General features: G+C 40.8%; 1 protein-coding gene across 1 annotated transcript in view; it reads right to left on the minus strand.

The window, feature by feature from the left end:
* Positions 1-376: 376 nt before the first annotated feature.
* The window catches only part of SPTLC3 (serine palmitoyltransferase long chain base subunit 3), a 129,542-nt gene continuing 113,419 nt past the window's right edge, over positions 377-16,499 (minus strand). Inside the window, exons 11-13 of the mRNA XM_059037525.2 lie at positions 10,980-11,115; positions 5,874-6,003; positions 377-585 (exon numbers count right to left, since the gene is read on the minus strand). Coding sequence (XP_058893508.1) covers positions 472-585; positions 5,874-6,003; positions 10,980-11,115 — 380 coding nt within the window. The 3' untranslated portion in view covers positions 377-471. The remainder of the gene's footprint in view (positions 586-5,873; positions 6,004-10,979; positions 11,116-16,499) is intronic.

The raw sequence follows: 16,499 nt of genomic DNA on the forward strand, positions 1-16,499 counted from the left end.
GTGATACGGATGAGTTCTAGCTGGTGTTTCATGGGTAACAAGGAGTCGAGCTACTGCCCACCACCCTTGCCCCCATCTGCAGATGAAATTAGCAAACACATAATAAGATCTACTGAACTGAAAAATCAAAATCCTCTTATTTGGTTGGAACTCCTGAAAGGGTCTGGACCAAAGAGGCTGCACAGTAGCAACTAAAATACAGGCTCTTTGCTATTAAAAATATTCTAAGAAGTGCGTGTGTGTATTTGCAGCAGGATACTTGGGGGAAGAGAAAATTAAACTCTGGAACCATAGTTTTGTCTCCGCAGAGACATTAAAAGCACAACAATCGTGTCTCCCTTGGCTCAATGAAATTGGTTTGGAAACCAAAACTGTCCTTAGAAAGGAGAAGAAATCTATTTATATTTCTTTGGAGGCAAGGAGGGAGGTCTTTCTGGCAAAGTCTTTAGGTTCCATTCAGGTCCAGGAAACTCAATCCTCAAGTTCAAAGCTCGTCTCGTCGTAGAGTTCGGGGCGTGCTGACTTCCTGTTCCGGGAATATTTCACATGCAGGAGGTCACCCATCTCATCCAGGGCTTCCAAAACCTGCAAAGAGATTCCTTCCATCAGTTCTCTTTAAACCCCCAAGTGGCCTTGCTCTCTGGGGGGCTCACAGAGAACCACACTCTTCTTTTGCCAGCTTATTCAATATTAAAGAAAAGGAGAAAGATCCAAATCATTAAGCTGTGGTTCATAAGCCAGCACTAGAGGAATGTTAGAGGCTAATGCATTTTATTTTCATATTCTTTAATAGTCTAACTCCACATTACGAATCTTTAGTTTATTTTGGGGGTGAGAGGAGAGGAATAAAATCATCTGATCCATGCTTATCCTTGAAGGATTTATTTTAAAGTTTAATGACATATATAAACTTGTGGAAGAAAAAGAAAACTTTGCAGATTATGTTTACATTAATTCTTCATGACACAGCAAACCAACATGGCCAGGAAGAAAATGGAACATTATGGGAGCTAATTAGGCTCCTCCTCTCTCCCCCATTCTTTCGCTGCCCCCCTCCTTCCACCCCCAACTTTTAAATACTCATCTCTATGCTCCATAGAATAATAGAATTTAAAACCACAAGAAACCAAGAACTCATCTGTTTCAATATTCTCAATCCAGGCAGGTAAATGTATCCCCAATTTACAAATGAAACAACTGAGATCCAGAATATACAAAATGTAAGTTTTTCCTCTCAATCTATCACTAATCCTACTGAATTGGGCATGCCTTTTTAACCTTTTGCGCCTGTTTTTCTCAACCAGTCGAAAGAAAAGGGAAGAGATATTAGAGTCCAGTGTTTTGAAAAAGGTAAAGTGAGAATCGTTACCATCAGAATGAATGGACTCATGGGTCTTATGGATTTTCTCTGTTGGGAAATCTTCCAAACTGACATTAGTTAAGATCCCTACCAAGATGTTAAGAATAGTTTATTTCTGGGTGGTAGGGTTATGGGTAATTAAAATTTTCTTTTTACTTCAATTTATTTTCTTAATTTTTATACCAAATATAAGCCCTAGGAAAAAGTATCAGGCTTTACATTTTAAGTGGCATCAATCTGGATAGTTTCTGTTGCTTTTCCTGAAGGTGGGGGATGGAGTAGCTCTGTGGCTTTGAAAGTGAAGGACCCACACACCTGGCGGAGAAGTACCACAGTTCATGAAGGATGTGGGAGGAAAACATAGGATTTTGATTCATTTTAATCTCAACCTTTTAAAAAAATTAAAAAATATATTTTTATACAATTTTAAAGGTTACTTTCCATTCACAGTTATTACAATGTATCAGCTATATTCCCTGTGTTGTGTACAATACATCCTTGAGTCTATCTTATACACAATAGTTTGTGCCTCTTGCTGCCCAACCCTTATGTTACCCCTCCCACTCTCCCCACTGGTAACAAGTAGTTTGCTCTCTATCTCTGTGTCTGCTTCTTTTTTTTATTATATTCACTGGTTTGTTGTATTTTTTATATTCTACACATAAGCAATGTCATACAGTACTTGTCTTTCTCTGTCTGACTTATTTTACTTAGCATAATGCCCTCCAAGTCCATCCATGTTGCTGCAAATGGCAAAATTTCATTCTTTTTTATGGTTGAGTTATATTCCATTGCAAATACATACCACATCTTCTTTATCCATTCATCTATTGATGGACACTTAAGTTGCTTCCATATCTTGGCAATTGTAAGTAACACTGCTATGAACATTGGGGTGCATGTATCTTTTTGAATTAGCGTTTTTGTTTTTTTCATATACATACCAGGAATGGAATTGCTGGATCATATGGCAGTTCTATTTTTAGTTTTTTGAGAAACCTCCATACTGTTTTCCACAGTGGCTGCACCAATAGTCATTCCGACAGGTGTGAGGTGGTATCTCAACCTTTTTAACTTCTTTTTTTGTGTCTGTTATAAAATGTACATAATATATTGGTAATGCATGTATTATTTCTAAATGGATTTATGTTGAGGGCCACCAAACAACTACCTGAAACACACCAGTACTCAAACAAAGTCAGGTTTATTCAGCTTGCTGCAGCAGGGAATATGCACTCCAGAAGAACCATCTTCGTAACAGGGAGTTGGGAAGGGCTATGTATCACATCTGGACTTGTGCACGAGATGATTCTAAGGAAGCAGGGACCAGTTCTGGCTTGGATGCTGTCGAGAAGCTGGAGCAGCTCAGTGTTGTTTATATTTAGACTTCTTATCTAGAAGGCGGGAGGATTATAGCAAGGCTAGAGCTGTCCTTGGTAATGGAGCAGCTGCCACTCATGTCAGAAGAGGGACCTTTTAAGTCATTTTGTGTCTGTAAAGTGTCCTTCTTTTTGTCTTGTTCCAAACATGGTCACTGAATAGACTTCTCTAATATTGGATATTTTCTGGGACTGTCATTTATGTTCAGTTGCTACCTTAATGCCCTGACTGTTCAAGGGGTCATTTTTCACTTCTCTTATAGTAAGAAACTTGCTCAAAAATTTGTATTGATTTGATGATCTCAAAAGTTTAGAGACATTTGTCTAGATGAGGATTCCGTGCTCCTTCCAAACCAAGTATTCCGCAGGAATTAACTCACGAAAACAATCACAAGGTCTGATATCTATTGAACTGGGTATTCATGAGTGCCCCCATGCCATTTGGATCAGAAAAAAGATGCAGATCGACCCAAGCTGTCCATCCCCTCCTGCAGCCTCTTGATGGTGCTTCTGGGCGCATCCTCTTCTCCCCATGCCTACAGTGCCCCCCTCTTCACTCCCCTTTCCCTTGATGTGTAAACATGCTCAAGTCTTCCCCCACTTTCAAGGGCTTTTTCTAAACCTATTTCTTTTGCCTTTACACACTTCTCAAAAGACTTGCCTACCATGTCTTACCACCCAATCATTACATTTAGAAGAAAAAATTTGTTAAAATTAATATTCTCTAAAATATACTCATTTTAGAGACTCTAGAAAATATATAGAACAAAAACAGCAAAGTTATCCCATCATCTCAAAATCTAGAGTTAGCTCAGTGTTATCTAATAAATTGTTATTGTGTACCTACTATGTTCTACACATTGGTTTAATTCCTAGAATATAATGGTGACACAGAAAGATATGCACCCGTGTGTGTGTGTGTGTGTGTGTGTAATTCAAGCTCAAAGTATCCCTTTCATTTTTTAATTCTTTGTATTCTTATTTCTGTTCCCTGCACTCCCCTAAAACTCTCTGTTCTGAGCAACAGCAAGATCCTACTAACTAACTGCTAAGCCAATGGTTTCTTCTCATCTCTCACCCTACTTGGATGTTCTGCTGTTTGGTAGAGACATTTTTAAAAATTAATTTTTATCGGAGTATAGTTGATTTACAATGTTATGTTTTTTTCAGGTGTACAGCAAAGTGAATCAGTTACACAGGTACATATATCCACTCTTTTTTAGATTCTATTCTCATATAGGTCGTTACAGAGTATTGAGTAAAGTTCCCTGTCCTACACAGTAGGTCCTTACTAGTTATCTATTTTATATATAGTAGTTTGTATATGTCAATCCCAATCTCTCAACTTATCCCTCCCCCCACTTTCCCCCTTGGTAACCATAACTTTGTTTTCTACATCTGTGACTCTATTTCTGTTTTGTAAATAGGTTCATCAATAGAATATTACTTAGCCATAAAAAAGAACAAAATAATGCCATCTGCAGTGACATGGATGGACCTAGAGATTGTCATACTGAGTGAAGTAAGTCAGACAAGAAAGGCAAATATCATGTGATATCGCTTACACATGGAATCGAAAACAATCGCAGGGACATTTGATCCTCTCCCTCCTTGAAGCGTTTTCCTTTTTACTGTGTTGAGCACCACACTATCTCATGACTTTTTCAGTTGATCTAGCTCCATCTAAGCCCAGGTCCTCGGCTGTGATTCCTATATCCAACCAGGGACGTAGGGGGAGTCTGCGCTTGGCCCGTTCACTTATATTTGGACAATTATATCTTCTACCATTGACTTTAATGATCCGTTAGTTCCGCAGATTACAGCGGCTCCAGCCTTTCATACTCTCCTAAGCTCCAGGATTGGATTTTATTGACTTTAAATGTTATCAAAATATAAATGACTCAGTTACACACACACACACACACACACACACACACACACACACACACACACACATTCTTTTTCATGTTCTTTTCCATTATGGTTTGTTACAGGATATTGAATATAGTTCCCTGTGCTATACAGTAGGACCTTGATATTTATCCATCCTATATATAATAGTTTGCTTTTTCACAGATGGCCCATAGATTTGTAATCCCAACATGTCTAGAAGTGAGCTCATTTTATTCCCCCAGTCCTGTTGATGTTATGCTGTTCCTTGCCATATACCTTATCTCATATATGTGCTTAGTTTTGCCATTCTTTATTTGCTAGAGGGCTAGAGACCTCGGATTCTTCTTGATTCTCTCATCCCATATGTGCCCTGCATCCAATATTTGCCAAGTCTTGGCAGCTTCATGCATGCATAACGTCTATTCCTAGATCCATTTCTTTTGTTTCTGTTGCCTTTGTCCTTGTTGTCTCTTGTTTTGTTCAAATAGCTCCGTATATAATAACCCACTCCACCTTCATGCAGTTGTCTATATTTCTTTTTCGAGATGAATTTATTCTGTCTGATATTATTATGAAGTGTATGTTCTCTTAGACTTTTTGCCCCAGGGTTTTGCATAGAGCAGACGCCTGATAGTGTTTGCTAAACTGCATTGATTTTATGAGTCAGTTTCATCAACCCTAAACTGACTGACCTGGCTTGGTTCTCTGATATTATTCATTCACACAGAGATTGAAATCCAAGGACAATGAAATGTGGTTTTGAAATCCTTTACACCTCACGTAGGATGAGCTTATATGATAGATCTGTCTTTGTTGTTGGTTTTCCAACATGTGGCTTATTTGGGTCATATTTTCTTATGATGGACGTGGTGGCTGTGAGCAGTGCCAGGATGCAGGCAGTTACTGCTGAAATAGCAGGTGAGATCAGCGTCTGCATTTAAGAACAAGCAAAGAGCAGGATGTCTGGCTACTCAGTGGGTCTTTGCTATGAAACCAAAACACCGATTTGACTCAAGTCTTCACTGAGCTGATTTTCTTTTCTATCTGCTGAGTTGATCACATTGTTGCATTGTTAGGATCCCCTTATTATTATTTTTTTTTTTAGCAGTGAGTGTTATTAGTGTTGTTTTCTTAAACCATCCAAGAGAAACCCAGGGAAACCCAGGCGAGCTCAGTAAAAGAACGTGCTCAGAATCCGAGGACCCCACCCTGTCGCTTCTGCTGGGCTGTGGAATACTTACTGCGTCTAACATCTCCCGCGTATGTGCTGCTGAAACACAGAACCGGGCCCGGGCTTCTGCAAGGGGAGTAGCTGGAAATCCAACGACCACCACGCCGATTTTTCTCTTTAATAGATGCCTTGCAAAAGCCCTAAGGGAAATGTTAAAAAGGAGGTTAACTGAGAGATGACAAAATTACACTGCAAAAAAAAAAAAAAAAAAAAAAGAAAAGAAAAAAAAAGGAATGTGGCTAATTGGCTTTTAAAAAAATTTATATTTATTTTGGCTGCACTGGGTCTTAGTTGTGGCATGCGGGCTCTTTAGTTGCAGCATGCAGGCTTTTTAGTTGTGGCATGCGGGCTCTATTGGGTTGGCCAAAACGTTCTTAAGGGTTTTCTCATAAGATGTAATGGAGAAACGCGAACGAATTTTTTGACCAACCCAATAATTCCCCGACCAGGGCTGAACCCCGGCCCCCTGCATTGGGAACACAGTCTTACCCACTGGACCAACAGGAAAGACCTTACTTTTTTAAAGTAAGTAGAAGATGACTGAAGTAATGAAACTTCTCTCAGATACAACCAATAAGGAAATGTGGCAGCCAGTCACTTGATGGTACCCATAACTGAGTGTGTATATTGTGGGGTATGGTGCACTCATTAGACAGTTGCGTGTACAGAGTCTTTGACATTGAGCAGAAAATGCTGGTACACGTGACCCTGCTTTAACAAGTCTGCCCATATGTAAAATCTTTTGTCTGCAGGGTTCCTAAGGAATAAAAACCATTACTCAATGCAATTACCTGAAGAAAGAATATGTTAGATGCATACCTATATGCTTTAAAAACAATACTGATAATACAGTGTGGAAATTTTAAGAATCCTCTACTTCATGACTATAATTTCAGGATCAGGATAAGAGGGTCTGCAGGAGCCAACCCTAAGCCATGTTATCTTTCCAGAGACAAAGATTTTATTTTCCATCAAGCCAAAGATAGGAAGTAGCAAGGGTCTCCTCATTTGTTATGTGTATGTTCAGGGATAATAAACCCATTGGCTGGATTAAGGGGGAATGGTGAAGGAGGGAGGGAGAGAAATGCACGCACACAGAGGCTGGTCGGCTGGTCGGCTGGTCGGTAGAAGCAACCTGGAGGCTGTAGGTCATAGAATTACAAAGCTCTTTGATACTGAGTAAAACCTTTGTAAGCTATGATTCCTTCCCCTTAACTGCTTCTAGCCTCTTTTTATTTCAGAGCTAATCTCAGTAACGATTCTAGAATACCCAGCTCTCAAAGTCTGTAAACTTCTTGCTCTGAGATCCAATGTCAGACACAGGCATGTGCACCCAAGTGAGCCTTTCCCCTTTGTGCTCCGTCGCTCCCCGCAGGAATCCTTAATCATTAAGATGCTTTGCCCTCAAGTGGGGTAAACGTCTCAGATCTGTTCTTAGCATTAAGAGGTTGCTGGTGTCTTATTTTAGGCTGGAAGCTGACAGCACCACAGAAACCTTGAGTCGTAACTCAGGAAGAATCAGCGACGCAGGGGTCTTTCATTCTCCTCCCATTTAGCTGTCTGTCTTTTGGTTTCCTCGTGCAGAATGCAGGTTATCAAAGAAAGCGATGGAGATTGCAAGAACTACCAAACACACAGCCTCTCTGGCCCCCTGGCTTGGCCATGGCCAGATATAGCCTTTGATTTGGATTGGGAAGTTTACAAGGAGATGGAGCTTTCTAACTGAGGAAGCTTGAAAACAGCCATTCTTTCTTTTTCTTGATCACCCTATGGAAGGCTGCCCACGGAACTGCACAGAATGAGAGCTCGTAATTGTCTGAGAAACAAGTCAAGTGCTTTTATTGCTAGAGTACAAACCACCTGACCCATGATCGGGCCGGTTTTCGGGACTCCCCAAAGACCATTTTCACTGTCTGCACTCTTCTCTTTGTACCAGAGGAAGTAAGTTTTGCCAAAGAATGTAGAGAGAAATATATGACTGTTGATTCATTAGGCTAACCTGAGGCCTCCCCGGAGCAGTTCTATGTTTAAAACGTACACTACTAAACCTAGCCTCCTTCAGCTAATGTATACGATTGCCTCTGGGTTTGCATTCCCCAAAGCAAATTAGAGCTGGCATAGGCTGAAAGAAACTAAACTATGTGAACAATAATAATAATAACACAACATGAGCATTGCATTTCACGCAGCATCACTGCATTTTCTGCACCACCATCCTCCAAGTGTATGATGAGGCCTGAGGATGGAAAATGTCAACCCTGTACCAAATAGTAAATACAATATATTCTTGATTATTTAAGTGGAGGTTTTATGGGTGAAATCACATTATACTAAACTCCATAGAAGATTCCAGTGGTAGAATTGCAACAGGACTTTATCCAAAAGGATACCTGGCTGGAGATAATGTCTCCATTCTGTGGTAGGTGGAAATGTGGAGAAATCACAGTTCTTTGAGAAAAATCCAAAGTTTTTAAATGAGCAAATGAAACAGGTGCTCATACACTGGCTTAGCCAATTAACTCCGTTTCAAAAGGTTCTCTGCCTTCAACTTTCCATTGAAGAAATATCAGCACAGGAAACAAGATTGGGCAGCAGTAACTCCTGCCAACATTAGATAATATCACGTTTTGTAATTAACCTGTTCTAAGTTTTCTTAACAACCCAAATAATTAGATTTTTTCCCCATTGTCATAATGGATGCCTTTTGATTCACCAATGATGACATTAAAGAGGGTTAAATTATACTCTGCATTGCTTTAAAGAGATGTGTATTTTTCCCCTATGGGCTGTGCTGTGCATTGAAAAGAGCACTCGTTTAGGAGGCAAATGCAACTGGTTTGAATTCTGGCCTCTAGTACGTACAATGTGAGTGACTCTGAGAAAGTAGGTTGACTTTGGGGTGTCTAGGTGTCTTCATTTGTAAACCAGGGCTGAGCATCCCACCTTCAATGGGTGATCACTGGGTTTAAGAGCCTTCCTTAGCATATAAATAAGTAACATCCAGAAATGTTAGCTCCTCCTTAGCCACGCAACCATGATGACTCAATCTTATACTCTGTTGAAACTAACAATTATCATCATTGTAGCTGTAGTAGAAGTAGTAGTAATAATGATGTCTACCACTGATTGAGTGCTTACTCAGCTACTATATGAAGTGCTTTATATACATTATTAATACTATTAATAATAACAGCCAACACTGAGTAGCTCCTATGTAAGACACGACATGCCAAATGCTGATAGACTTCATCTTGTTTAATCTTCAAATGATCTTAGGAAATAGGTCCTATTCTATCCCATTTTCAATATGAGAAAAGTGGAGCTTCAGAAGGGGTTAACTTGTCCTAGATCCCCCAGCTAGGAAGAGGCAGAATCAAATTTCTTTTTTATTCCAAACATCTCATTATACCTTAGAACATAACTTTTCCAGGAAACTCCCTCTCAGTTAAATTTTCCTTTTTCACATTAGCTTTGTCTAGTCAGGACTCCTGGCATATAAAGGAGGAGGGGAACTCCCTCTTTCTTTCTGTCATCGTGCACTTGAATTTTTGCATTGAAATGCATTTGTTTTTATTCTTCATGGACTCTTCTCATTGGATGGACTCATGTTCCCAGCCTGTTGAGGTTCTAATTCCAGCTTCCATCATCAAAGTCAGAAGTATCCAGCACACTCCCTACCCTCTGGTGTTGACACTCTCTAAAATGAAACAAGGTTACTTTTGATGTCTTCATTTGAGCTAATCATAAAATATTAGATAGGCATGGGCTACGGGTGGAGTCAGAACGTACCGTTTCCTCAACCACTCTGAGTGAACGTGTGTTTTCTTTCCTGTCATCCAAGATCAGATGGTAAAGGGTTTGGGGTTATCTGCCAGTTGGAATCACCATTGTCACTCCTTCCTGCCATTAGCACAGAGCAGTATCCTATGACATTTCTGAAGCACACTGTCTTCTTGGCTACTCCAGGCATTGATTTCCTGATCCAGATCCATGAACAAAGGGCTGAGTGGTGGACGGCCATGGTGCATGAGGCAACTCATGTGTGTGTTTTAACTGCATATTATTTTGCTGTGGTGAAATGACACAAGAGTGTACTCCCAAAAATCCATCTTTTAGGAACATATAACTCAGTCCTATCCATCATGAGTTTTCAAGTAATAGCTCCAGAACTTCTTTTCTATACTACATCTAATACTCTGCCAATCTACTTCTACTGTTAAAAGAATCAAACGGAAAGTTCCAACAATGGAGTTGTGTTAAAGGAGTGTCAGGATGTCTAGAATCTGATAAACATTTGTTGAGAATTACTTTCTACCATGTGCTTCATCAGATACACAAAACATTTTATATTAGAAAAAAGTTTAATTAACTGCCGTTTAACAACAGAGTTAATTATTCTCTAGCAGATTGGAGATGGCTCACGTATAAATTCATCTGTGCCATGCTGAGAAAAAGTCATTTTTCCTCTTTATGCAGTTTTTTACTAATGCTCAAGCTCAGAGTTGCAATCGATGGAAAACAACCCCAAATAACCTTACAGGGGTGGTGTTGACATTTTTTGTTAAGAGCAAGAGCTTTGGAGTAAGTTTAGGTTTGGGTTTGCCTCTTGGTTTTACTACTGCTTGACCGGTATGGCTTTGGGAAGCTCTTTAACTGGTCTCAGCCTGAGTTTCTCCACACATGAGGGTGCCTTCTTTTGAGGGTGGCCGTGAGAGTGCAATGGGAGAAAGCACAGAGCCTGGTAATGTTGCTTTTGAATGTTGGGAGAGATGGTCTTTTGAGGTTCTCCCTGAGAAAGACTTGGGGGAGGAAGAAGTGCAGGATCTTCATCAATTTACAGCTGAGGCCTGAGATAAGTGACTCCACCCAATTCACAAAGCTTGGAAATGATGGGCCGCAGTACCTGGCTCCCTTCCCACAAGATCTGTGAAAAGCCCTTGCTGATGGGCAGGCAGGTAGCTTCTGAGAAGCTGGACAAGTGAATTCTGAACTCGGCGTCCCGCTCAAAGTGCAAAGCAATACCTATGCTGAAAGAGCCCCCTGATGTCAAAAGCACCATCTCTGTCAGATCACCTTGGAGCTTAGGTGTTATTCTGGGAGTCCGCTGGATACTCACGCTACTTTAGCAGGCATGTAAAGGAGCAGGGGAACAACGGGAGATTCCTCGTTGCCATAGATAATGAATCCCATTTCACTCAGTCTCTGTCTGAAGTATCTTGTGTTTTCTGCAAGTTGCTGTACTCTCTGCAACCCTGAAAGGAAACAGGCATGAAATCCATCAATTCCCACCTGAAAGAGGGAAGCAAAGGTCAGACTGTCTTGGCAAGTGTTCCTAAGTCTTTCTGCAGTCCTGCATTAAGAGTTAGAAGGGAGTCAAAGTAGGGTAGGGAAATATCTCCTGGTGAGCAGGTGTAGGCACTGATGCCTGGGATCTGCCCTGAGCCTAGAAGGCAGGATCCCGGGGAATGGGGCTGCTGGGTACTGCTGGCAACCAAAGCCAGGCTGCAGGGCAGTAGAGGAACAGGAAGGGTGTCTAGCAAGAAGGAAGGAGATGAACTATCATTTACTAGACACCTATTGTGTGTGGATTCTGCTAAGTACTATAGACACATTAGTTCAGGGGAAGAGAGTGTGACAAGAAGTCACACACACACACACACACACACACACACACACACACACACACACGCACACTCCACCCCATACTAGTTGTTGGTTGCAGCTTTTTAGCCAAGCTGAGCTGGCCCATTAAGTAACCCTTCATCTAGGTCTCTAATCAAAGAACACTTCATCCAATCTGAATTTGAAGGGGTAGCATATCCCTGGACAGATAGATCCATTGGAGACTGGGACTATTTTGTGAGGCACTCAGTGGTGATAGAGTAATAGAGGAAAGGGAAGAGGGGGCCCTCTGCTTTCTCCAGACAGGAAAAATGACAGGGTTGGCCCCCAACAGAAGGTCAAGCAAGGTACATGTGCCCATTTCAAGGTTATTGTTACTTCAGCTCAAAGGCTTATCTTCTGTCTTAAGCGCATATCCCAGTGGGAAGGTCACACACATTATGAGATGATCAAAGGGAACTGAAGAGTAGAAAGAGTTCTGGAGATATCTATCTACTCAGTTCTGCCTCTAATCAGGTAAGTGAGTAAACTAACCAAAGCTAGAGAGTGTTTGCTCAATAAGGAAGATTGAATAGTATTGGATATTTAAGTCCATGAGAAATCAGTCCAATGTTTGCATTTGATGCAGCGTTGCCATTCAGCAGGAATTTGCTGATACAGCTGACCCCCATTCTGATTGGTCAGGCATCCATTTAAACTGATCAACTCTTACTCTACCAGTTATTCAATATTTTGAATATCACTCCTGGGTGTGTTTGTAACCCTTTAGATGGAAAATGGATAAAAATTTCAGTAAACATGTCATCACAGTCTTCTAGTTTCTTCTTGGAGACATGGCCCCACACCGTGCCTTGACAAAGGGTTGAGCAGTGGGTATCTCCTGCTCAGCATCCTTCCTCCAGGGGACCATGATGTTCAGGTAGAGTTGGCTCCACCTTTCCTCTTGGCTACAGGAGTATTGTGTGACCCAGTCCTGGCCTATTGGAATACTCCACCTCCCTGATAATTGGGTCATTGATGGAACATAACCAGGGCCTACCAGTCTTTCAGATCTACTGAGGAAGAAGTGTAAAAACAAAGTCATCTTCAAGCTACATCCTTGCCACCATGGAGGAAACCTGCTTGACAATGATGCTGATTCAGTAGAAAGCCCAGGCACAAGACAGCAAGAGTCTTGATGGCATCATTGGAACTCTTGGGTCTAGCAGTGCCTAAGTGAGTCCATCCTGTGGACTGTCCCTGTTGTGTGAACAATTACATTTCTTTTTCTTACTGAAGCTACTTTGAGCTGAATTTCTATTACCTACAACCTGATGTGTCCTGAGTAATACAGGTTGGCCAATAATTGGATGAGGTGACTTCTTAAGGACAATAGTAATATCAACAGCGATAATTATTGTAGCTCATAGATATGTAATGTCAACTTTGTTATAAGCACTCGGCATTTAATGATTTATTTAGTCCTCACAACAACTATATTGAGTTAGATGCTATAATCTCATGTCATACATGAGGAGGAGACAAGTAACTTACCGAAGTTCACATAGTTGGTAGGTAGCAGGGCTAGAATTTGAACCCAGGCAGTTGGTTCTGGAATCTGTGCTGTTAATCCTACATTATGTTGCTCTGTCCAAGAGAAGCAATTGATGATGTCCACCCAGATGAAGGATGGTGGCCATCTCTTCTCCTCAAGCTCAGTAAAACTCATTTCTAACAGCTGTTACAATCATTGTTATACCAATTTTTTCTAGTAGAGGTGGTTGAGAGATTGAGGGCTGAACAAGATTTTGGCAGCCTCATATTGTAAGGGCATGGGGTACAGCATCAAAGGCTAGAGTCCAGGGCCTTCCACAAGGGAGGACTGGTGAGCCCCTTCACTTTGGGACCTGAAGGGCTGCACCCAAGGAGTAAGTATGAACCAGAAGTAGACAGGCCTTTACCCTTCCAAGGTACTTTTAAAATCTAATCATCTGACATTTTTCACTGGGTTCTATCACTCCCCAAATACTTCAGATCTTCCGTTAAGAGTTTTACTTTGCTCATCAGATATAAATGGACTTGACTCCTGTGACACCTTAAATTTGTTAACAATGTATGCCAAGGAATGGCGATTTGGTTGAGTGGAACCAACCAAGGAGGAGGTTGTTGAATGCCTCAATTGTCCCTGCTTGTTTTCTGTTACTACTCTTTACCCTTTCTCCAATCCCGGTTCTCCAGGAAGATCCCTCCCCAGCTCTGCCAGTTCTCAGCAAGCAGACTGTGATGGAGAAAGTATCTGATTTATCATACTTTCTTAGGAAAGCTGACCTGTCCACTATGTTGGCTACAGCCCATGGATGCAGGACATGCTCGACCTTAGGGAAGTCCATTCGAGTGTTGCCCAGGGAGCCATGAGTTGGTCTCTCATGAGAAGTTTGCTGAAGAGATCGTACATATGAATCAAACCAATAAGATTGTTTTGCTGGTAGAGTGTGACTGTAAAAAAATTTAGGGACAACCAACAACTGGAGGAAGACTAGAAATTGAGGGGCACTGAGAGAAAAGCATATCATCAGAATCTATGAGATAGAGGAAGCCATTGGTCAGTAGAAGCTATGGTAGCCCGAGAAGAAGAGAAGTGGGCAGTGCAAGGTTAGTCAAGAGCAACAGGAAGAAAAGAAACAGAAAACAGGGAAGAAATTATAAGCTAATGGGGGAGACAGACATTAATGAAATGAATCACACAAATGAATATAAAGTTGCAACTCTGATGAGTGTGGTAAAGAATGCTATGTGGTGTTATGAGAGTCCATAGTAGAGAGATTGGACCAAGTGTGAGGAAGTCAATATATGATGAGTGAGCTGAGATCTGAAGGATGGACAAATGTTAACAAGATAAAGAACCAGAGGAGAGAAGTCCTGGCACAGGAAACAGATGTAATGCTCCTGTAGTTTGTAGAAAACAGAGTGGCTGGGAACCAGCAAGATGTGGTTGAGTGTAGGGCAAGACGAGAATGGAACAATGAGTCAATTGTCTAAAAAAACCAGGAATACAGTGTTTAGAGAATCCAACACTGAATGGTTGGTAAGAGAGGATGAGCTTAAAAGGGAGACAAACAGGAGAAATCAGAGAGGGAGAAGGTAAGTCAGGAGAAGAACTAGCGTTCATTAGAGTTATCAACATGACAGTCATGGATAACCTTTTTCTGGGGGTTCCTGATTAGGACTTTTGTTTTAAAGAAACAGGGAGTTGCAAGTATGGTTTACTTTAATTCATATGGGCTTTTAGTGTCCTACCCACCTCCTTAAAAAAATGATAAGTCCTCTCCCCTAAAATTCCAGATTTGCAACATGAATACAAATAAAGGATTTGGAGAAGTGTAGACCATTTGCGTAAATTTTTTTTTTTAAATTTGGGTAGAGTTGTTTTACAATGTTGTGTTACTTTCTACTGTACAGCGAAGTGAAATAGAGTTCCCTGTGCTATACAGCAGGTTCTTTTTAGTTATCTATTTTATACATATTAGTGAATATATGTCAATCCCAGTCTCCCAGTTCATCCCACCCCTCAACCTCCCATTTGCATAAATTTTGTTGCATAGACACAGCCTCTTTTGTGCTAAAAAAAAAAAAAAAGAACAGTTTTGTAACATGCTGAAGTGTCCCTTGGAAACTTGTATGTGTACAGAGAGCAACCTATTTGAAGGACAGAACTAGCAATGAGGAAGGAAAATATTTGTCATTACTTAAAAAAAAAATCATCCATACACATTGAAACTGTGTGTGTTTAGGAAGATGAGAACATAAGGAGTAGGGAGAGATTGGGGACCGGAGAAGGAAAAGAAAAGAGGGGATGTGTGCATGCATAAGGCTGATTCACTTCGCTGTGCGGCAGAAACTAACACAGCATTGCAAAGCAATTATACTCCAATAAAAAAAAGAAAAAGAAAAACAGAAGAGAGGCTAGAGTATGACTTGTTTTAAAGAAGGTGATTCAGATACAAATGAATGTATTTACAAAACAGAAACAGACTTACAGATATTGAAAACAGACTTATGGTTACCAAAGAGGAAATGTGGGGGGGGGGGGAGAATAAGTCAGGAGCTTGGGATGAAAATGCACACACCACTATATATAAGAAAAATAACCAACAAGGACCTACTGTATAGCACAGGAAACTCTACTCAATATTCTGTGATAACCTATATGAGAACAAAATCTAAAAAGAATGAATATATGTATAACTGAATCACTTTTCTGTACACCTGAAACTAGCACAACATTGTAAATCAACTATATTCCAATAAAATTAAAAACAAACAAACAAGAGTAAAGAAGGTGATTCAAATGAAGGCACAGATATACATCCCAGCTACCAAAATGTATTCCATATGGCTTGTCCCCTTGTGTTCAGCTCTTCTGTTGATTGTTAGTTGCACAATGAATAGATGAGTTCATCAGGCTGAGTCTGATGATTCCTAAATGATCCCCCTCACAGACTAGGATTTCCTGGCCTGGAAGTGCATGAATGACTTAATTGCTTTTCCCAATGGCATTATCTTTGCACTTGCCCATAATGACTCATCCATCATTGGGCTGCCCAGCTACTTAATTGGCCCCGTCTGTCCTCTCTGCCTTGATTAACCCAAGTAACTGGATCACTAGCTAATGTCATCATTTTACTGCTTCTAGATCCTTTGGAGAGTCGACCAAACAGATCAGAATATCAGTCGCAGGGGCAGCTAACTCTTGAGAACTGAATGTTTTATTCTTGCCCTGTCTTCTCCCTCTTTGAACCATTTAGCACAGCATGGCTGACAAGCCATTATGACACACTTCGTGGTCACCATGTTTTCTCACATAGGGTCACTATAAATGCCTTGAGGTCTTTTGAGTTGGCCAAGACACAGCTCCTTTCAATTACTCTATTGCTCACTCTGGAAAATTGGAAACATTCTCCTCCTCTTGGAGGGCCTGGGGGCAGAGAGAAATTTGTACATATAAAACGCTACTCACCTACAGGATGTGGGTGAT

The sequence above is a fragment of the Kogia breviceps genome, chromosome 14, assembly GCF_026419965.1.
Source record: "Kogia breviceps isolate mKogBre1 chromosome 14, mKogBre1 haplotype 1, whole genome shotgun sequence".
NCBI classification, from domain to species: domain Eukaryota; kingdom Metazoa; phylum Chordata; class Mammalia; order Artiodactyla; family Physeteridae; genus Kogia; species Kogia breviceps.